The sequence below is a fragment of the Pteropus vampyrus genome, unplaced genomic scaffold (assembly GCF_000151845.1).
Source record: "Pteropus vampyrus isolate Shadow unplaced genomic scaffold, Pvam_2.0 Scaffold92, whole genome shotgun sequence".
Taxonomy (NCBI): Eukaryota; Metazoa; Chordata; class Mammalia; order Chiroptera; family Pteropodidae; genus Pteropus; species Pteropus vampyrus.
Window position 1 is genome coordinate 2,200,059 of NW_011888873.1, and position 23,673 is coordinate 2,223,731.

Genomic DNA, 23,673 nt, shown 5'->3' on the forward strand with positions numbered 1-23,673 from the left:
TAATTATTTATTTCCCAGTCAGTGTTGAGTACATGGGTGCTCCTTTTTATCTTCACATCATATATGTTATATTCTTTTTATGCATGGGATGTAATTTTTTTACTGTGGTAAAATATACATAAAATGTAGCATTCTAACCATTTTTAACTGTACAACTTAGCAGCACTACTTAAGCACATTCATTCATATTGTTACACAACTATCCACCTCTATCCACTTCCAGAACTTTCCATCATCCCAATCAGTGCTTTCGCATTATATCCAAGAAATCTTTGCAAAAGCTAATGTCACAAAGCTGTTGCCCTATTTTCTTCTAAAAGTTTCATAGTTTTAGCGCTTAGGTTTACGGTTTTGATCCATTTGAGTCCATGTTTATGATGTGGTGTAAGGGTTCAACAAAATTCTTTTGCAGGGTAATATATTTTTAAACAGAAAGGAAAGAATCAAAGAATATTAGCTCCAGTAGGGGCCATCACATTGATGAAGAAACTGGGATAGAGGTAAAATAACATATCAAGGTTACACCACTGGTTAAGGTAACAGCGGAACAGAAGCCAAATCTGCCTACTGGGCAAAGCATTACAATAGACCATTGCGCGGACGCCAAAGCAGCAGGAGACCGGTCCCTGCTCGTCCCCCAACCCCTTTCGGATCCGCCCCTTACTGGCCCGCGCTCTCGGACTTTCCGTCCCTGGCTCCTCCCCTTCCCCGCCCCCGAGGGCGGGCCCACGAGGCTCGAGAGCTTTGGAGCTTTTGAAAACTGGCTCAGTGCGCGGGCGGGAGTGAAAGCTCGGCAAATCTTCGGCGTCCCAGGGACCGGGAGCCACTGGTTGTAAGGCCTGGATTCCAGCTCCGCTGTCGTACTTTACAGGCTCTGTTTTCCCTCGCTCTCCAGGACGGGGCGGAACCCTCGAGCCCCGCGACGTGAGTACTCGGCCCGGGGGCGGGGCTTACGTGCCAGACGCTTGGCCTGGATTGGCCGCTCGGAACGGCGCGGGGTTTGGCGGGAGCTTCGTTGGCTCCGGGGGCGGGAGAGCAGTCGGCCTGATGGCTTCGCGGCGGCGGGCGTGGAGCCGGGGGCGCGCGGGGTAAGTGTTGCGGACACTCAGCGCGGGCCCCAGACCAGCTTTATCTTCTTCCTTTCCTGCCGCGGTTTGTGCCTCTTGGAGCTATGCCGTGTAGCGAGGCGCCCTGACTCCGCCACTGCGAAACCTGCACCGAGTGACTCAGGGCCTCGGTTTCCACGTTTGTAAAAGGGGAGTAATTATAGTCCCAGCCTTGGGACATTGGAAGAAAAAATGTAGGGGCCTTGAACCACAGCAGACAAAAATATTTGATCTGATCGACCAGTGGTTTTTGATGCTTTAATATTCTCTCTCACATGCAGGTGTGTATATATATATAACATACATGTTTTAATTATGTGTTACATATAAAACATTTTTTACCTTTGGGATGCATGAAAGCTGTTTATCCCTCCTCCCAAAATGCACTGGTGTGCATATACCAAAATTTTTACATATGGTGTCACAGGTTTCCTCCTTTTGGAAGCCCCACCTTGCTCGTAGCCTAAGGTAAGACAGAAACTTGATTGTTTTTTTTTTTTGAGCACAGACATGGCAAGAGACATGTGGAAAGAATTTAGGTTAAGAAGTTATGCATTCTGGCTTCTAGTCATTTGTCTTACTTGTCTGTGTGGCCATTGATCAGTCACCTAACTGCTTTGAACCCCAGAATCATAAATGCCATGAAGTGATTACCTGTTCCACCTTCCTGGATCTGAGAATCAAAGCAGTGGTTCTGGAAGTATGTCTTTGAACAGCAGCATCAGCAGCACCAGGAACTAGTTAGAAATGCAAAAGCTCAGACTCCATCCCAGATTTACTGAATCAGACCCTCTGTAGGGTGTGGGGCCTAAATCTGTTTTAACAAGCCCTCCAGGTGATTCTGATGCCTGAAGTTTGAGAGCTGCAGCTCTAAACAGTTTTCCAACTTCTTGTTTACTGTGGTTAACAGTAAAGTTTTATGTCACAATTGGTACATGTGCACATATAACAAGGTTTATGAAAATACTATATCCAGTGCAGTTTTACATTTTATATTCTCTTGTATTTCCTTTTTAAAAATTCTGGGGGAAAAAACCTTAAAGGACATTATGGGGCATTGATGAAATTTGGATATAGACTGTAGATTAGATCATCATATCAGTGATATATTTCTTGATTTGGAAATTGTACTGTGACTGGGCCCTTTCTGGGAAAGATACACTAAGTATTTAGGGGTGAAGATGCACAGTGTCTCCAGTTTACCATCCACACAGGAAGCAAATGAGACAAAATGTAAATGATGGGTGAACCTGAGTAACAGGTATGCAGAAGGTCTTTATACTATTCTTGTAACTTTTCTGGAAGTTTGAAATTACATCAAATAAAAAGCTACTCAAAGAAATAATGGTTCAGACGCCGATTTTGCTATCCACAAATGGGTGTCTGCATGGCGTGTTTTCAAGTCAGGGACCGTGTAGGTATTGTACCTGAGCACCCCCAGTGTCCTGTGTGATACCTGGTGCACAGCGGGTCCTCAGTACATTCACTGACAATATTATTTCCTGCCTCTCTGATTTCCAGTTCTTATTCTAGTCACTGTTGTTCCATCTTGTTTACTTTCAGGTTGCTGAAAATATGCACTTTTATCCTAATGCCCAGTGGAGGGAGCCAGACAGGGTGGAAAGGGGGCCGGCTGTGGATTTGAACTGACGCATATTTTAATGCAGGCTTCTCTCCTGCTGTGCTGTGTTGCTTTGGGCAAATACACATCTGTAACATGGGATTCACTTCTACCTCAGAGGACTGTAAGAGTTAAGTGAGAAGATGAACGTGCAAGAGCCAAGCACAGGACAGAATGGGTGTCAGGTGCTTGATAAATGTTGGCGTATCTCCCTTTTGCTCAATTCTGCAGAAACAGTCAGTCATTGTTGTTAATTGGGACTTCAGGGACAAGAATAGCAGCAGGACTAGGAATTTTCATGTCCCTGAATGGGAGACGTATGCTATTTAATATATAGGTGATATGAGTTGACCTGTAAAAAATAGTTAAATTTATGAGCTATGGGTTTTGCTTTCTAAAACAATTTTGTCATAATCTGAATTTCATTGAGTGCACACTATTAGTACAACTAATGAAGAATGTAATTTGGAAAGAAAGTGCTTGGACAGGGTTGCAATTTATGGTTTTTTCCCAGTTATTTTAACAATATTTCTTGACTCTTGTATTTTTGCTGTTTAATAGTGCAAGATATTCAAAGAACACTGTGAGAAGAACACATTCCACGAAAGGTGTAAGTGATCTTTTTATATTTCAATGTGTTGTCTCAGAATTGACAATACAAAAGAACTAACATGTGGGATCTCCAGAGTTTGATAAGCTTCACTAGGTGAGCTCAGTGTTTTATTGTGGTGACAAAGTATATTCTTCCACTTTTTCCAGTAAGATGGAGAAAATGACTTTAACCTTTAACCTTTTGAATCTTTTTTCCTGGACCTAGCTTGATTTTATTTTTGTTTGGATAATGGACATTATTTAAAACTGTACAACTTTCTGTATTTTGCTATTTTCATTTATAGCCATTTCTCTCTTATAGTTTTAAATAATCGTTTATGATTTCATAATATTCCACTTGGTTCACATTACAATTCTACTTTAGGGTAGAGTCTGAGAATAAATCTGTGTTGTCAGAAGCCAGCCGACAAAGTAATTGAAGGTACCTGAAACGGGGAGCATGGACTGAGGAAAAGAAAGAAGACAGAATTGCAGGAGGGAGCACAGAATCAAGCTGTGTCCCCGAGTTTACTTCTCAGGCTATATTTATACAGAAACTGTAGCAAAGAATTTGCAGTGATTGCTACGTGAACAATTGCAAGCTTACAGAGAATTCAAGATAAAACATCCTTGTTCCTGTCTTCTCAAACGGGTCAAGGAACGTTCAACATCCTCCTTAGGCCACATACTTCCCGTTCCAGCTGCCTCCAGCTGCCTCCTGGACAACCTCCTTAAGTACACTTGGTTTTTAACCCCTGACATTCTGCAGCGGTTCTGGCTGCAGCTCCCCACATCTCCCCCTTTTTTTATTTTTTAAATGCCCGAACCCTCCTGGTTCTGGCGCAAGGCGACTGTGCCTGTCTTAGGTGATCCCCTCACCAGATCTGGAACTTACCCGTCATCGGTACGTGCATTCCGTCATGCACGCCCTGTCTTAGGTTGTCCAGCCTCTGAGGGAGTCTTACCCGTCTTTGACTACCAGCCCCCGTGGGAGGGAGATGTCTATCTTTTAAGCCATATATCGAAGCCTTACATGATGTAGATCGGCCTGAAGTTTTATCATAGCACTAATGAAGTATTTTAGTAGAGAAGGAAGCAGGCACAAAACAACAATTACACAGGTCCCTATAGTCAAAACAGAAGCAGCTAGCTGATAGAAGGAAGACCATCAGGGGACAAGACCCTTAAGGTGATCCAAAAATTTAGCGACCAATTTATCAGCATCAAATTGCAGAGGTTTAGCATTTTTAAGTCCTTGTATTTCTTTATGCAGGTTAATTAAATCTAAGGATACATTAGCATTGTGCCATATGCCTTTTAAATGATATTTTACTCAATCCCAGTCATGACTAGTCTCATTATATCTTCTAGATGTGACACAGATCCAATGCTATTTTACATGACATTCTAGTTGAGATCTAATTTTTCGACCCTGGATTTCATCACCCAGGTATTCCACTGTCTTATACAGAGCATCTAACTTTTGTTCTAATTTTCTATCTATATTTTTCTGTGTTCCCAATGCTAAAGTAACATTTCTAGACAAATCATTGACATAATGAGCAGTTTGTACAGTTTGTGAGAGAGCCACCGCAGCGGTGGCAGCAGTAGCTATAAGAGATACAATAGCAAGTATTCCTGCAACAATTAGTCCAATCACCCTCCTCATAGATGGCATGTCCAGCAGCGATGTGTTGTTCACTTTCACAATGACATCTGGTCCTTGCCACATTGTTGGATGTAAAAGAGATGGGTCAGGAAAGTATGTCCAGTAAATTGTACCCTCAGCCATCATCGCCAGGCTCAGCAAGATCAAGGTTAGGGTCATCCTGCCGGGTGTCTGGTGGAGCGGCAAAATGGACCAACCTCTCTGGCAACCACCTGGCATTTTCTGCATCCTGTGGAAAAACACAAACATGCCCTCGTCCCCATATTAATACCGGGTGGGGGCCATGCCGATTAGTTTTGAGCATCAGAAATTCAGTTTTTTGAGCTTCAGAAAGAATTTGTGGAGAAACCGGGTAGGTCTCCCCCTTTTTTATTTAGTTTTTTTGATTTTTGAGGGCATCACGTCATCTTTTTGTCATGTTTGTTTGACTAGTCAGATGACATTTTCCGCATGGACTTTCCCAGCAGGGCAACAGCCACAGCAAGTTCCTGCGTATATGACAGCCCTATGTCAGAACACAACCTAACATAATCACTTAAGTCTCCTTTCTTTCTAAAGGGTCTGATTGCTGCTTGACAGGCAGAATTTGCATATTCATAAGCCAGCTGTTTTACCAGCAGAGAACTGGCTTCCAGGTTCCCTAAAAGCTGTGAAGCAGCCTGCAACAAGCGTACCACAAAGTCCTGGAAACTCATCAGGGCCTTGGCGGATCTTAGACAAATCTTCAGTTGGCTTCCCTGATGGGGGCAACTTATACCAAGCCCTTTTTGCAGCAGTATTCACTTGAGCATACGCTCCAGGATCAAAGGCCAGCTGATAGGCCAAAAGGAGGTAGAGGCCTTCCCCAGCAAGCATGTCATAAGTAATTGGTATATTTTGCCCCTGATTAACTTCCGCGGTAGATTTGCACTGTTTTGCAAACTCAAATTTCCAAAGCAAGAAGTCTCCCCCTGACAAGCAAGCTTGCGCCAGCTGTTTCCAATTCTCAGGGGGCAAGGCTTCTGCAGATAACGTTTCTAACATTGCCTGGGTAAATGGGGCAGTAGGCCCATACTGCACATAAGCCATCTTTAGTTCCTTTAGCTGCTAACTTCCAAACATGGGTCTGCCAAACACCAGAGCTAATTCTCCATAGGCCAGCAGAAAAAACGGTGTCATTTCCCGAGAGTCGCAAGAAATTGAGCATTGTCTCATTAAAGCCTTCTGATAGTAGATACTGCACAACATTCTTCTGACGACATCGGTGCCAGCGCACGGCGCCTTCCTGCACGTGTCCTTTCCCATGACAATGTTCAAAGGGGATGGTATCATTGATGCCTACAGGTTTTCCATCAGGATCCCCTAGTTCAATAACTGCATCATTGTTCTGATCCTGAGGCCATGACTGGCCTGTAGTGTTTAAACATCCCAGTTGGGACATAGAATTAAGCAAAAAACAAATAGGCAAGCCTATTGCTGATCCTGTGAAATTGAAATTGCTATATACATACTGCTGTTCCATGGCCAATGGCAGTCCTAAAAGTTCTGCATTGCTAGAGAAAACTCGAACTTGTGGTCCAGACCATACAGCAGGATGCAGCACTGGAGGTTCAGGAATATATGCCCAATGTAACTCCCTCAGTTACCGCTGGTAAGGTCAGTAAGAACAGGGTGAGCATCACGGCGGTCGGAAGAACTTGCAAGGCGGACCAACCTCTCTGGCAGCCATCGCAGCCCATCTTCAGCCTGTGGAAAAACACAGACATGTCCTCGACCCCAGATCAGCACAGGGTCGGGACCATTCCATGACCCGGTAAGAGGATCTTTCCACCTTACTAGAGCATAGTGTTGAGAAGTAGAGGGATGCCAAAATCGGTCAGCTGCAGACCGCCCGTGGGCATCCAAAATTAAAAAATTTAAAATAAAGAGGGCATGTTTCAGGGAGTTTAGAGGAGACAGAGGGTACAGCTCCCCCTTTTTTATTTTTTTCAACTGATTTTTGAGGGAGCTATGCGCACGCTCAACGACACCTTGGCCTTGGGGATTATAAGGGATACCCGTTTTGCACTCAATATTAAATTGTGAACAAAAGGTGCGGAAAGCTTTAATAGTATAACCACTGCCATTGTCAGTTTTAATAATAGAAGGTATGCCCAAGGTTGCGAAGCAAGCCAAACAATGAGCTATAACATGCTTTGTAGCCTCTCCGGCTCTAGCCGAGGCATATAGGCATCCCGAGAAAGTATCGATGGCAACATGAACATATTTCAAGCGGCCAAATTCAGGTATGTAGGGTAACGTCTATTTGCCCTCTGGGCCTGTTCTTGCTGGTCTTGTGTGTCATAAACAGGAAAAGCCATCAAGGAGAACCCAGGAGTGGATTCTCCAGCAGCAGCTGCCTGTCGAAGGCCTTGCTCTAACCCTGAACAGAGTGGGGTGGTAGATGCAGGTAATTTTAAAGGGGTCAAATGTCGTTCTTTTTTCATATTCACCAAAGGGGGATCCAGTCGAGCTATCATAGCAGGAGTAGGTGTTCGAGGTGGCCCGCCATGTGGTGAGACGGGAATCGGGCGGGGCGCAACTGGTGACCCGCAGCTAAGGGCTTTTAATTGTTGTGTCAATGCCTCTATTTTCTTTTCCAATTTTGCTATCTGTTTTCCTCCCGACGAATCATCCACAAACGCCGCAAAGGGCAGCGGGCCATCATCCCCATGGTACCTAGCAGCTTCCTCTTCTAATTGAGCCGCATCCCCGGGGTCGAGAGGATCTTCCTCATCCCCAAAAAACAAGGAAGAATAGTGCGCACCTAAACCTTCATCAGGTGGTGCTGAGGGCTTGCTCTCATCCTGAGGCTTACTATTGGAGCCTTCTACTTCAGAGGAGGCCTCAGGGCCCGGGGCGCCATGCTCTCGCCACTTGTCCCTCTCATGTGGCGGGTCCAGATAGTCTCGGACCAGGGACCAAAGCCCAAAAGTTTCCACAGGAACCTTTTCTGGGCCATGTACATCATAATAGTCCTGCAACTTAAGCCCTACTCATTTCCAAGTCTCTAAAGTCCCCTCCTCTGGAAACCAAGGACACACTTCCTCTATAAATTTTAAAAAGCTACAAAGTTGCTGTTGGCTCACTCTGGCTCCACGAACTCTGAGCATGTTCTTAAGCATATGTACAAACAATACCCTACTATTACCCTGGCCCATAATGCCAGTATACTATATACAACTCCCGCATACTTACAATAGGCTGCCTACAGGACTCTTAGGTCCCTCAGATTCCGCGTGCGCACACCTTACCCCGCGGCACGTCCTATGCTGTTATCCCTCGTTTTCAGGTCCCTGTTCGGGCGCCACTTGTCGGAAGCCAGCCGACAAAGTAATTGAGGGTACCTGAAAGGGAGAGCATGGACTGAGGAAAAGAAAGAAGACAGAATTGCAGGAGGGAGCACAGAATCAAGCTGTGTCCCCGAGTTTACTTCTCAGGCTATATTTATACAGAAACTGTAGCAAAGAATTTGCAGTGATTGCTACGTGAACAATTGCAAGCTTACAGAGAATTCAAGATAAAACATCCTTTTCCTGTCTTCTCAAACGGATCAAGGAACGTTCAGCATCCTCCTTAGGCCACATACTTCCCGTTCCAGCTGCCTCCAGCTGCCTCCTGGACAACCTCCTTAAGTACACTTGGTTTTTAACCCCTGACATTCTGCAGCGGTTCTCGCTGCGGCTCCCCATTTCTTTAACACTCTTTATAGCTAATTCAGATTATTTTCCAGGGCTTGTCCAGTTGGTGCTGGCAGTACATAGAGATGATGTAGGACAGTGGCTGTTTTCAGTGTTTGGGGAGTCTGGGAGTTCCATCTGCTCTCTGTCTTGCCCTGGCTTTCTGTCTGGTGTGGTCTCGCTCTGCCTGCTGCCCTAACCCCAGCCTTCAGAGGATGGCTCTTCTATCTGGGAGGCCTAGGGATGCCTCTGCAGAGGTCTCAGCTCTATGCTCCCACCTGGCCCTAGGGTGCTTGTTTTTTTTTTTTTTGGATAGATTTCTTTCAGCTCTGCCCTGGATGGCTGAAGTCCAGCGTGCTTGGGAAGGATTTCTCTGCGCTCTTCATCCCTGCTCCCAGCCCTCTTTAGCCCAAAGTCCAGAGTGCCTGGAATGGATTTCTTCAACTTTCCTGCCCTCTTCCCTCCTCTGGAGGGAGCTGTGTGCTGGAGGCCTGTTTGCCTCAGGAGGACAGAGGGATCTGTCCACACCTTTTCTTTGGCATTCTTCCCCCAAAAACTCCATGAATATTTTTTCAGTGAAAGTCTGTGAGTGGTAAAGTTTTTGTTTTGTCTGTTTTATTCCATCTTCTTTATATCTTTCAGATTTCCTCATCTATTAATGTTACCTTTTTATATTTTCCAGAGCTACCGTGGAAGTTTTTTTTTCCACTTTCTGTATGTTTTAGTTTTTCACAAGGATTTGGGGTAGCAAGCTTACTGAGGCTTATTAGTATATTGAATTGTAAACCCTGGTTTCTCCCCTTCAGTCAGGAATTTTTACACCTGGGTACTCTTAAAACTGTTGATGACCTTTTAGGCATGTGGGCATGTATCTGGGGAGAGGACCCATAGCTTTCCCTAGTTCAGGAGCTGGGCCAAATCTAGCCTGTCCCTTTTTTATGTACAGCCCTTTGAGCTCAGGATGGTTTATACATATTTAAATGGTTGAAATAAAATCAAAAGAAAAATATCTCATGACATGTGAAAATAACATGAAATTCAGATTTCATTGTCCGTAACTAAAGGTTTATTGCAATACAGCAATGCTTTTCTTTCTGCACTATCACTGTGTGCTTTCACATTTTAATGGCTGAATCAAGTCAGAATACAGACTCTGTGGCCTGCAAAGCCTATTATTTATCGAAAAGTTTGCCAGCCCCTACCTTAGATTATCAAAGGAGTCTGTGTCTTCCCCCTTACCCCCCCCCCAAAAAAAAAACCCTACAAAAGTATTAAGGATCACACCTTTGGCCAGCAGTAATAACAGGAGTATCCTTGCTAAGTAAATCAATTTTGTGATGTTCTTGTTTGTTAAAGCCAATTCAATGACTTCAGCTTTATTCACTTGTAGGAAGATGGCCATCAGCACATGCCTACTGATATATTTGATTTTCCTGACAATTCTGATATCTCCAGCCTGGGCAGGATGAGTGAAAATGAGAATGATGAAGAACCTTATGAAACCTTTGGTTAGTATTTTAAATCTTTATGCTAAAAACTTTAGTTTAAGCAATAACATTGAGGCTAGTTACTAATAAAAATATGGAAATGTCTTCAAATATAAAAATCAGCTGCATATGAATATAATATTCTGGGGAGTTCTTAATAATTTGAAATAATTTTTTCTCACTTCTAAGTACATCAGAACTAAGAACTCTTAAACATTACTGTAGATCTCTGCTAGTAGCATTTATTAGGACACCTATTATAGTATCTATAACAACAATATAAGATATTTCTCACTCCATACCACCAATAGAGTCATTCAATAAGGGGCTTTAATTTAGGGAGAAGAAGAGGGGTAATTTTCCCTTTTCTTAAACACATGGAGGCAAAGGATGCTTCAGGAGAGCTGCTGAGAGAGCTTCACCTATGTTCCTTGATAAAAATGTTTTAATTACTCATATAAAAAAAATCTAAATGGAAAAGATCTCAATCTAAAAGAAATCACATAATTTAAAAAATGAAAATGTAATTCCCTTACCTTAAAATTTAATGTGTACGATTCAGTGGTGTTCAATATAGTCACAAAATTGTACAACCATCATTGTAGTGATCACTTTTTAAGTTGTATAAATGTCTAATCACTATGTCGTACAGGTGAGACTAATATGATAGTGTATGTAAACTGTAACTGAAATTTTTTTTTTTAAGTGTGCAAGCATCACCATTATCTATTCTAGAACATTTTAATCACCCTGAAGAAAAACTGTGTACTCATTAGTAGTCATTCCCCATTCCTCCTTCCTCCTAGTCCCTGGCAACTATAAATCTACTTCCTGTCTATATGGATTTGCCTATTCATGTAAATGGAATCATACACTATGTGGGCATTTATGACTGGCTGCTTTCAGTGAGCGTCGTATTTTCAGGGCTTAACTATGTTGTAGTATTATCAGTATGTTATTCCTAAAAATTTTTATAGTTCATCCATTGTTCGGATATACCTCACTTTGTTTTCCATTCGTCAGTTGATGTACATTAGAGTTGTTCACTGTTTGACATTTTTATATAATACAGTGATATAGGTTATAATTGATAAATATGCATGTATTTATTAGTGAAATGGTTTACATTTTTTATTGTTGAACTGTGAGATCAGAAACATTTGGGAAGTAGGTTGTGTAATTGATTTTGATTTTGTTAGCCATTTAAACAAAGATTGTTTTGTAAACCGTTGTAAAGTAACAAAAACTTAAACCTACCCAGGCAGACTTTTAAAGTTGCACTTTTTTTTTTAATCTTTTGTAGAGCCTCCTTTACACAGCACTGCTATATATACGGATGAAGCTGAACTCTCCAAACACTGTATATTTATCCCTTCAACTCCTCAAGGAAAAGAAGTGAAAAGAAGGTATGGTTATATTTCAAGCAGTTATTTATTCATGGTCAATGGGATTTCTGAGGAGCTCTTTAAGATAGAATCATATAAAACTGAAGTTTTTAAAAGATGTTTTGGGCCAACTTATGTTTTTCCTTAAGGGAACTGATACATCAAAACTTAATTTTTCAAAAATTGACATTATTTATAATTAATTATAGGTACACATTTCCGTAAGTCATGGGGATATAATGTACAGCATGGTGACTGCAGTTAATAATACTGTATTGCATATTTGAAAGTTGCTAAGAGAGGTGATCTGAAGTTCTCATCACATGAAAAAAACTTTTGTAACTGTTTGGTAAGGGATGTTAACTGGACTCATTGTGGTGATCATTTTGCAATACAAATATTGAATCATTACATTGTTCCTGAAACATGTTATATGTCAGTTATATGTCAATAAAAATAAAGTCTAATTTAATAACCAAAAATTACAATTGATACCTGATTATCATAGAAAACATTGCCTGTGAGGGTGGTTTAGCCTGAGCTAAAACAAATAGGGAAAGAATGGTTTTCTTAGCATAAGAAAAGTGCTTTTAAGTGCTTTTCAGAGGTCTCTTTAATTTTCAAATTCTCTATCACAAAAGAGATGTTCTTTAGTACAAGGTGAGGGCAGGGGAGACAGGCTGGTCATTACAAATATGTTGTCTACTTCAGATGTGTTGTCCCCAAGGAGCATTGGTTTGCGTTTTGCAAATTTATATGAAGATATGGTCAGGTAAGTCATGTAAAAATGACTCCATAAAGAAAACTTGAGAACAAATTATATAATGAAGAACTGTAATAATTATAAATTACTAGCTAGAGCAGATCCTTGACTTTAGGACTTCGATTAGGTAATAGGTCATTCCCAGTTATTTGAATATATTGTGAAAGTAGCAAAACTGCATTTTTAAAACAAATATTAGGCAGAAATCTAAATTAGGAAGTCTCTGAGATTATCTGCATGAAGGAAGTTTTATGGTATTTGCAGAGACTTCAAATTTTTATACGTTACTGAAAATAATAAAAGCCAAATATTTGGAAAAAACATACACTTCATTTTAAACAGCAGTGAATGTAATTTTTAAAAAGGAATTTTTTTGAATAGGTAACACAGTCAGATGGTTTAAAAATATAAAGGTTTTAATAAAAGTCATCTTCTCTACCAAAACCTAGCTCCTGCACCCACTTTTTCATCTCTTCCTTTATTAATTTCTTATATGTCCTTTTCAGAATTGTTTGCACAGAAAAGTAAATCAGAATACACATTTTGACCTTTATTATTAGAAAAGGTAGTATACCTTCTACCTACCTTAACATATCACTTAAAATATCTTGGAAATTTTACGTATTAGTATATGTGGACCTTTCTCATTCCTTTCACATTGCAGATATTCCAGGGTATGGATAGTTTATTTACTCAGTTCCATGTTGACAGGCAGTTGGGTTGTCTCCAGTCTTCTGCAGTCAGTAACCTGGTGCACAGACCATTTCACACACGTGCCTGTATATCTATAGAATATATTCATTGCAGGAAATCCTGAGTCAAATGAAATCTGTGTAGTTATTGCCATATTGCTACCAGAGTGATACCAGGCTTAGATTTTTGCTAAGATGATAGCACTTTTGATCTGTCTCAATCTAGTTCTAGTTTTTTTTCTTGACTGTGTTGAGCAGCATCTCTTCATATGTTTAAAAGCTCTTGAATTTCTTTTCCTTTTTTTTGTTTTCAGGCGAGGCAACCCTTGGTTTACCTCACAGATTGCAAGAACCTTGTCAGCTTACAATCTCTTATTTTTTTATTTTTTATGCCTACAGCACCTGGTCTTCCTAGGTGGTCCCCCATCCAAGTACTAACCCGGCCCAACCCTGCTTAGCTTCCAAGATCAGATGGGATCAGGCACGTTCAGGGTGGCATGGCCGTAGACATTAAATTTCTTTTTCTGTATTCTTTATCTCCTTTTTCAATTTTTCTAGTAGATGTTGGTCATTTTCTTCTTGATATCCATGACTTCATGTAAACATTAGTGAAATTAACCCTATTTAATAGGTTTTTTTTCTTACTAGTTTGTCCGTCTGCTGTCTTTGGACAGATGTTTTTTACTACACAGAATTTTTTTTCTTTTTCGTATAGATGCATTGATACATTTATTAATCTTTTAGAGTTTAGAAATTTTGATTCACAGTTAATCATTCTTTTCATAGAACTTTTGTGCTTCATTTTGATATTGAAATCTTTGATCTTTTCTATCCTTTTGTAAGGTGTAAGGTATAGACTCAACTTTTTCCTTTTTTTAATTAAAAAAAGATTAATTACAGTTGACATTCAATATTAGTTTCAGGTGTACAGCATAGTGGTTAGACATTTACCTTCTAGATTCCTTCATCTGGAAAGTAAGATGATAATACAACCTACCTTATACAATTGTTTTAAGATGAATTTATCCTCTTACGCTCTTAAAACAGGCTGGCATATAGTAAACTTTCAAATGGTAGCTTTTTATTATTGATATTTTCTTCAATAAGCATTTATTGAGCACTAAGTACCAGGTACTGTGTTAGGCTCTGGGTTGACAATAACTCAAAATGGACATAATCCTCGTCTTCATAGAGCTTATGGGGCAATAAATATTAATGAAAAATCACTAACAAATCACATGGGAAGAGTGTGTGATATGGGTATGAATTAGATTAGTGAGAGGTGGGGTGAAGAACATTCCATATGAGGTGAATAGCAATGTATAAATGAGGTGTGGTGGGAAGAAGCTTGGTGAGTTCATGGGACTGTAAAAATCTGGAATGCCCCAGAGTAAAAAGAATGAAGAGGGGGAACACACTGCCAGATGGTAATTACTTTCAATGTCATGGTTGGTAGATTGCTAGTTTTAACCCGGTGTCTTCCCTCTTTCTTAGTGATAAAATGTTTGATTTTAGCAGAGTACGTGGCTGTCAGAATACAGAATATATTTCCTAGCTTCTCCTTTAGCTTAAGTGTCTATATGATTAAATTTTAGCGAGAGAGGTATCTGAAACTTCTGGAAGTATCTTTATAGAGAGGGGTGTGCCCTTCTTTGCTCCTTCCTTTTTCCTTATTTTTGGGGTGGAATGTGACAGCTGAAGCTCGAGCAACCATCTTGGACCATGGGGCAGTGCACTAAGAAAATGGAGCAGTAAGATAGAAGGATTTCCGCTGATGGTGGGGCTTCTGAATTGCCTCTGAAGTTTTGTTGAGAAGGAAATAAGATATCCTGTTTAAGCCATTTGGGAAGTGTCTTTTATACCATTTGTGGCCATAGCCAGTCTTAGCTAATAACTTGGTAAGGAGTTTTGTCATTATCTTAAGCAGGGGTGACATGGTTGGGTCTGCATTTAAAAATGATCAGTTTGGCTCCTGTGTAGAGAATGGTTTTGAGAGAGGCAAGAATGGAGTGGAGAGACCAGTTTGGAAGCTGTTTTATAAATCTAGAGCATGGAGGACTAGGGTAATTGTAACAGGTGGGGATAGATGGATGGGTTTGAGAAATAATTAGGAAGCAAATCAGTGGGGCTTAGTGATGGGTTGGATGTAGGATGGTGGGGGAGAGTTTGCTATCATAGACAACCTCCTGGCTTTCTGGCTTGTATAAATGGGTTGATGCTAGTGCTATTGACTAAGGTAGGGGTTACTAGGAGATTGAGTAACCCCTATTATCAATAGACATCCATGAATTTGGTGTGGAGATATCAAAGAGAATGTTGCATACGTAGGTCTGAGCTCAGAGGAGAGGGCTAGGCTGGAGTTCAAACTGAAGTTGTTTACATGTAGGTGGTATGGAGCTGTGGGCATGGATGAAAGGTCACAGGGAGAGACTGTAGCCTAAGAAGGCAGTGACCTGGCACACACCCTCAAGAATACCTGATATCTTCTGTCTGGGTAGAGGAGAAGGAGCTTAAAAAGGAGAGGGGGAAAAACGTGGCTAGAGGGGTAGGAAGAAAACCGGGAGAGGGGAGAGTGTGTGTTCAAAGGAGTAGCGGGGGAGGGAGGGGGAGGGGGAGAGGGGGAGGGAGGGAGGGGGAGGGAGGGAGAGAGAGAGAGAGAGAGAGAGAGAGAGAGAGAGAGAGAGAGAGAGAGTGTGTGTGTGTGTGTGTGTGTGTGTGTGTGTGTTTTCAGGAGGATCGAATGCAGTTGAGAAGCAAGGTAAGGACTGAACCTGCGCATTGCATTTAATAGTAGGGACATTCTCCATAATCTTGCTTTTGGTGGTGTGATAAGTCCAGACAAAGGGCATTATTTCCTTATGTTAAACAGGGTTTGTGTATGGATACAAAAGGAAGTCAGGGCAGAAGGGATGCAGTGCAGAGAGAGGTCAGCAGCATTTCCCAGGACTCATGGAAGCATCAGCACCCAGGTCCCAAATCCTCACCAGGGATGTTCATTTCTTCATTCCTTGATCTTTTCCCGCCCTCTCCTATTTATGTGTAGGTGATTCTGCTTTTAGCCCTTTCCTCTCCACCCATTCTCAGTACTGCTCTCATGGTTTTAACTATCCATATGCCACTGTCCCCAAGTCTGTTTCTTACCCAGCCTTTCTCCTGAGGCCTGAGATGTCTTGCCTATTGGTCATTTCCCTAGGTGCCCAAAGACTTGACAAAGGCAAAACCAAGTTTAGTTCTTTTCTCCATCCAGTGTCCACAAGCTTCTTTGGTATTCTCCAGGTTGACAGGTCCCACTGTCACCCAAAAAAGCAATCTGGGAATCATTCTTGGTATCTTCTATTCTCTGACCAATCCTATTCTGGCCTGTGACTACCTTGAGAATCCACTTTTTTCCTCTTCATACCCCTGCTACTTCCTTGCAGCTGCCATAGTTTATGCACCAGCTACTCTCCCCAGCATCCCTGCAGTAGTTTCCTGCCTGGTCTCCTTATCTCTGAAATTGTACTCTCTCCTCTGTTCTCCCATCCACCCATCCACACAGCTTCCAGTGTGATCTTTCTAAAATGCAAGTCTCATCTCGTGAGAGTGAGATAACACCTTTTAAGGGCTCCTCACTGCCTGTATGCATGGCATAGGCAGCCTCTGTGCCAGTTTGGATCTTGGGTAAGTAGATACAGAGGCTGACTAAGAAACGGTGGTTTATTAGTAATACCTTTGAAACTTAGAAGAGTCACGATTGGGCAGAGATGGCCTCAGACCGTGCTGTGTAAACTCTCACAGTTCTGACCAGCCCCCTGGGGAGCTCTAGCGAAAAGATGACCTGTTGAAGAGTCCTGTATTCAGCAGAAATGACCAGGTCCTAGTACTCTCAATGCTTAGGTATTGGCTGGAGACTCCCCACAAAGATGCTGCGGGGGATCCTCATGGCATTGCAGGCTGTGGGCCAACTGTAGGGAGCCAGGAGCAGCACACTTCGGCTGCCTCACCGTCTCCCTGGACATATCTGTTGATCTCTTCCCTAGCATTACCTTCCCTTTAACAGCAAATACTGTCTATTCTGTGTCAAGTTCCTTGAATACGTGAGTTCTTTTATCTTTTACTTTTCCTTCTAAAATGCCCTTCCCTTTATTTCTTCTCCTGGACTGGAAAAGTGTTTTCAAAAGTCAACTCGTGTCATAACCATAATGTCTTTCCTATTACTTCAGCCATGTATCCACATCTTCTGTGTCCATTGCTTGCCAAGTCATCACTCTGCATTATCTTTGGTCTTCCTACTAGACAGTGAACCCATTAAAAGAAGGCTCTTCCTTTTAAAAAAATAATTTTATTCACTGTACTTTGCATTTTGAGGCTGATGTTAAATATTTGTTGTATTGAATGAAAATAATGAAAGATCTCATCTCATCAGAAGTTTAGGATTACTTTTTTCCATTTCAAAAGACAAAAGAAATATTCTCTTATCACCTAATGATGGGCCTAGTGTCTGCGGATTAGCTTTTAGTCCAAATGATAGCCTATAAACCTGGAAGCGGTTACTTTGAGGAAGGTGCTGCACTAATGGGACACTTGACAGTACTGCCAAGAATAAATTGATGTGGCCTGGGAATGAGAAGATGTGGGAGATGACCAGTAAATCTGGGAAGGCGACAGCCTGCCCAGGACAAGTAGGAAATCTCATTAAATTGAGCTTGTTTTCCTGTTGGACAAGCAACTTATAGAAGACATATATGAATAAAAATGAAATGTATGCAAGATATTGACAGCTTGTTCTTTGGTACAGTTCGAACACTTCTGAAATCGAAGAAAGTGAAAACGAGTCTGTAAAAATTAGTGCAAAAAAGGTATGTAGAAGTGTTCTCTCCTTAATTTGTAAGATATTTCATATCCTGTTTAGATTGGATGCAAATAGGAAAAATGTTCTGTAGCAATATTTTTCATAAAGTATTGTTTTAGAAGGTACATTTTAAAAGGTGAAATATTTTTATATCTGAAGTGTTCTTCATTACAGAGATATATCTCTGTACCTTGTCAATTTTAGCATTCATGTTATATGTTTAGATTGTGATTTACAAAATCAGTAATTTGTTGGGAGTGTATTTGGAGCTTTCTTTAATGTAGGTTCCCCATCCTATCCACTAATCACATTGTCATCTCTCTGTATATTCAATCTTGAAATTTAGAAATGAGAAATTTGGGCTTTATGGTTATCTACTATTACAATAAGAATGATAAGCATTTGTATTTCCTAAATCAGTAATGCTGTTTTCTTGACAGGCAAGAAGAAAACTCAAGCCCATTAGTGATGACTCTGACAGCACTAAAGAAAGTAATATAATAATAAAAGGTAAGCCAGCAGAGAAAATAAGTAGACAACAACATGAAGCTGTTCCAGCTACAGCATCTTCAGAACGTTCAGAGACATCAGCTGAATTGAGCACTCCTAAAAAGATGGGACCTCTTAGTGCCAAGTTATCTGTTGAAAAAGAGACACTGGCAACAGAAAGTCAGCTGGTAAGTGTGTCTGCCAGCCCCTTGGAGAGGGAAAAAAAGACTGAAAAATATTTAGGAGGAAAATAAAGCATTTTTTTTTTCCTTCAGTATTTAAAAAAGATGTTTTATATCTTATAAAAATGTTTTAGAATATTTAGAAGGTATGGAAAGAAGATCACCTATAATTCCATCACCCAAAAATAACCATGTTTTTTGGTTTATACTCTTCAGTCCTTTTACTGAGTTTTTCTCATACTAAGTGGCACCATGTTCTTGTCATTTAGTATTTTACAATATTTTAATGAATGTCTGACATTTCATTCATGAAAGTGTCATAGTTTATTTCATCTCTAATGAACAGTTGCAATTTAAACAATTTTAAGTGCTTTGATGAATTTCTAGCTAAATCTTTGTGCGCACCCTTGATCGTTAGAAAAAATTGTTAAAATAAGATTTCTGGGTCATAATCGTGTTCTAAGATTCCTGACATATAATATCTTTTGGGCAAGCTCTTAATATGTTTTGTCCCAGCACTTTGTTTTGGCCCACTGAAACCGATTTCGGACTTCTGGCCTACAGAACTGTTGGAGATACATTCTGTTGTTTTAAGCCACCAAGTTGTAATTATTACAGCAGCCACAAAAAACTAAAATACCACCTAATGACTTTTTATTTTTCATTATGTGCATTTTGGTTATAGAATTTCTAAAAAAATTTTTTTTAGTATACTTTCTGCTAAGATTCTTTGTCTATTTAATCATTAAGACGGTTGTTTACTTTTTCGAACGTATTTATGATAGCAGCTTTAAAGTCTTTCATAAATCAGATATCTGAGCTGTCATCAGGGTCAGTTTTGTTTGAGTACTTTTTATGTCTTGACTATGGATCACATTTTCTGTGTGTAACATTTTAAATGTAGTACTTTCTATTTGTGTATTGGACATTATTGTTAATAAGTTGTTGAGATTCTGAATTCTATTAACTTCTGAATAATGTTGACTTTTATTCTAATAGATAGCTTGATTTTTCGCTGGTCATCTTGAACTCCTGTAGGTTTGGTTTTATCCTTTGTTAGGGTTGATTTGTGAAAAGTCTAAGGTGTTTTCTAAGCCTCTCTAACTCAGTGGGACTCAACCTCTCTATTAGTTTTCAATTGTTACATAACAAATTACCACAAACTGTGTGATTTAAAACAACATACATTTATATCTCATAGTTTCTATAGGTCAGAAGTCCAACCTGGATTACCTCAGATGCATTTTCTACTCAGGATCTCACAAGGCTGAAATCAAGGTGCTAGCCAGGACTGAAATCTCATCTGAGACTCAAGGTCTAATCTAAAATTATTCAGGTTGTTAGAATTCAATTGCTTGCCATTGTAGGCCTGAGGTTCTTGTTTTTCCTCTGGTTGAAGCTGGGGGGCAATCTTAGCATCTAGAGGCTATCCACAGGTCCTAGACATATGGCACTTGTATCTTCAGAAGGAGCCAGAGAATCAATCTCTCTTTATTCGGCTACAATGGAGTCTTATATAATGTACCTAATAAAGGAAGCAGCTATCCCATCATATTCACAGGTGCCATCCTTCCTCAAGTGGAGGAAGTCATAGAAGTCATTAGGGATCATCTTAGAATTCTGCTTACTTCAGCCTCCAGTCTCTGTCTCCCTTGTGAATTTGGTCAAATATTGATTTCAGAAGGATGGGTCTAGAGTAGTCTTTACTCCAAGGCACTGTTTTTCAATCCTTTTTCATTATTGTCCTCCTTATGAAGCCTTTTAAGACAATTTTTTACTTCTAATTATCCCTCCAATTAAATTTTAATACCACAAGTATACTGCATATCTGTTTATGTTTAGGTACTTGGGTCCTTCCAAGGGTTTACAACCATTGTAATTTTTTTTTTTTTTTTTTTGCATCCCCCCCTAAGATTCAGTTTTTGCCCCCTTGGGAACAGTATCATCCTGTATGAGACTGCATGCTCTAGAGCAGGGGTCTCCAAACCCCCGGGCCACAGATCGGTACCTGTCCGTGGCCTGTTAGAAACCAGGCTTCTCAGCAGGAAGTGAGCGGCAGGCAAGCTTCTTCATCTGTATTTGCTCCCCATTTTTAGCATCACTGCTTCAGCTCCATCTCAGATCATCAGGCATTAGATTCTCATAGGAGCACCAGTCCTTGGTACCAAAAAGGTTGGGGACCACTGCTCTAGATCATGGTTCTTAGCTCTAAGTCACAGTGTCTCTGCTGCAAGCTCAGCTGGATAGACAGGTGTTAACTAGTTTTAATGAGGTCTCTGCATTTTCTACATCTAATTTCCCCCAGCATTGCTTGTTCTCTATTACCTGTGATGTTCTTAATCCCATGATAGCCACTTTCTGGTAAACTTTATGTGGTCTCACCCTACACATACGGACTTTTGGAGAACCCTCACCTGGACTTCTGTTGCTCTTCTCTGAGCAGCTTATTCCAAGTGCTTCAGCTGCTGTACTCTGATTTCTGCCTCCTCAGCAGAGTAGGATTATCATGCTCTGCTTGGATTTAGCTTGTTGTGCTGTTGTGTGGAAGTTGTCCCCCGGCATGGAGTGGGGGTGGGAGTGGGGGGCATTCACAGAGTTCACTTTCTGAGTTTCCTAGTCTTGTTTGCCTCTTGTCCAATACCTAAATAAAATCGCCAACCGCCACCCCCATTTTATGGTTGTTTATGGCAATGGAGCTAGTTCAGAAGCTGCTATTCCGTCATAGCTTGAAAATTGAGCTGATTCCAGACAATGTTATTTTAAATAATAAAAGTTCAACTTCTTGCAAGGCAACCATTGTTAAAAGCCAACTGAAAATTTTATTTACTTTTTATTTTGAGACAGTTTAATTTTTTTCAATGTTTCCTTCTATTAATTTAGATAAAATATATAACTGATGTGTTAGCTTAGAAGTAAATAAGAATTATTTGATATTACTGTCTTAATCCTTTTAAAAGAAAAAAAAAAGTAAAATCCTTTCCTGTATTTTTTTGTAGAACACTCAGAAAAAGAAGATGTTTCGTGGAAAAAGGAAGAAATCAAAAAGCGAAGCTATAGACTCAGGTACAGAATAGCATTTTATGCTTTGGCAGTCATTCAAGAATTTCATTTAAAAATACTTAACTAACAAGTAGTAAATTTTAAGTATATAAAACTGCCACTTAAAGTTAAAAATAATATGGGACTTTGGAGTAACATTTTTTCATCTATCATGAAAATTTCAACACACAACAAAGGTGAAAAAATTTTACAATATATATTTATGTACCCACCACCTAGATTTTACTATTGAAATTGATTATATTGGCTTTATCACCTATCCATTAAATCATTTTAATTTTTCATATAGAATATGTTCTTTTCATACATCATATAGATTGTTCTCTCGTTATAAGGCTTATTTCACTTAATCTGACTTTCAGATTCATCCATGTTATTTTGCATCATTTTTATGATACAGAAAGTTTACTGAAAAAGTTTCAGAGGAAAATAAAGCATCTCTTTCTTTCAGTTTTTTTAAAAGAGAAGTTATATATTTTTCTTGTTACAAAAATATTCTAGAAAATTTATAAATTATGGAAAAGAAGATAAAGTCACTTATAATTCATCACACCAAAATAACTACCATGTTTTTTGTCTGTACTCTTTAATCTTTTCACTGAGGTTTTCTCACCCTAAATGGGATCATATCCTTGTCTTATCATATTTTACCATATCCTAAGTATTCTACAGTACCATTTTAATGAATGAATATTTCATTCATGAATGCGCCATAGTTTTAATCTCTTACTATATATTACTACTATCTAAATCAATACACTGAGTAATCTTTCTGTGTTCTAGAACTAGCCTATTAGGTAGACTAAAATTAAAATATAGTTAACAAAGAAGAACTCTATCACCAGTAGCGCTGGATAATGGCAGACTATTAAATAAGAGCACAGCAAAGTAATTAAAAGGCAGCAGTGCTTCAGGCTGCTTTAACAGAAATGGGAGAACCAAGGAGACAGCAGTTACAGAATTACAGTATAGTTGGGTTTGTGAGAGACTGCTGGGATTGAGGAGTATGTCTCCTTCCACGTTTCTTCAACTGGAGCTGTTTTTACCAATTTGATGGGATGAGTTTTGTTGAAGGCTTTCAGAACCCTGGACCTACAGCCAAATTATTGAAATCAGTATATTAAATTGGCTTACCTTAATGTTCTAGGTATTTCCGACTGTGTACGTATTTGGTGTCTAAAAGGAAAGAAAAGCAGCGACATCATGGAGTTAGATGTTGTTTTGTCTGCATTTGAGAAAACTCTCCCAGAATATAAGTAAGTCTTTTGATGTGACATATGTAACTAATAAATTTTTCCTTGAAGCACTTTTGCTTATCCCACAGCTTTTGATATATAATGTTTTCATTATTATTTGGTTTTACCTGTTTTTACATTTCTAATTTTTTCTTTAATCTGTGAATTATTTGGTAGTATGTTTTTGAATGTCCAAACATGTGACTTTTTAATTTATATTTTTGTATTAACCTTCTATTTTAAATATGTTGTCAAATTTCATGGACTGGTGATAACCTGTTTTTTGAAATTTTGAGGCTCTGACGTAGCACATTATGGGAATCTCTAATTAGTCTATGTAGATTCTCTAATTATTGGATCTATGTAGAATCAGTATTATTTATAGATTTTTTCCTAATACTTTCATCAATTTATGCATATATATTTAGAGACTATTAGAACATCATGTTTAAAATTGCTGTCTTGATTGAACATTTTATCTTACGACCTTTTTTATTCCTAAAAATGTTTTGTCTTGAAATCTACTTTATTTGATACTAATATAGTGTCACTAGATTTCTTTTGCTAGCATTTGCCAGATTTTACACTTTTTACTTTCTCGTACTTCCAACTTTTGTTTGATCTTAAACTTTATTTCTTATAAAATCTTTTAAAAATCCAATGTGTCCGCACCTTTTAACTATTGACTGTAGTCCATTTACATTTATTGTAACTACCAATATATTTGGAAGGATAGTGTTTTTCTTTTTTTTGTTGTTCTAGCTTTTGTTGTTTTTAATCCATTCTTGCTTTTTTAAAAAACAGAATTTGTAATTCTCCACTAATAAGATTAGAACTTTGTCAAGGTCTCTTATCTTTTGGTCT

The 23,673-nt window shown here is 39.6% G+C and overlaps 1 protein-coding gene and 1 non-coding gene across 5 annotated transcripts in view; one reads left to right on the plus strand and one right to left on the minus strand.

Annotated features, from left to right (window-relative positions):
• Nucleotides 1–718: 718 nt before the first annotated feature.
• CENPU (centromere protein U) overlaps nt 719–23,673 on the plus strand; it is a 37,882-nt gene continuing 14,927 nt past the window's right edge. The window contains exons 1-9 of one of the 4 annotated variants that reach the window (XM_023532897.1): nt 719–924; nt 2,774–2,912; nt 3,289–3,337; nt 10,076–10,193; nt 11,476–11,578; nt 17,790–17,850; nt 18,284–18,520; nt 21,511–21,577; nt 22,722–22,830. In XM_023532897.1, the coding sequence (XP_023388665.1) occupies nt 2,902–2,912; nt 3,289–3,337; nt 10,076–10,193; nt 11,476–11,578; nt 17,790–17,850; nt 18,284–18,520; nt 21,511–21,577; nt 22,722–22,830 (755 nt within the window). In that variant the 5' untranslated portion in view covers nt 719–924; nt 2,774–2,901. Of the gene's footprint in view, nt 925–1,000; nt 1,089–1,506; nt 1,575–1,646; nt 2,913–3,288; nt 3,338–10,075; nt 10,194–11,475; nt 11,579–17,789; nt 17,851–18,283; nt 18,521–21,510; nt 21,578–22,721; nt 22,831–23,673 lie in introns of those variants that run through there. The other 3 variants (XM_011364018.2, XM_023532896.1, XM_011364019.2) reach the window with 3 other exon arrangements.
• On the minus strand, nt 13,403–13,521 carry LOC111742381. Its single transcript, XR_002781294.1, has one exon. It is a non-coding gene; the product is annotated as a 5S ribosomal RNA (ribosomal RNA).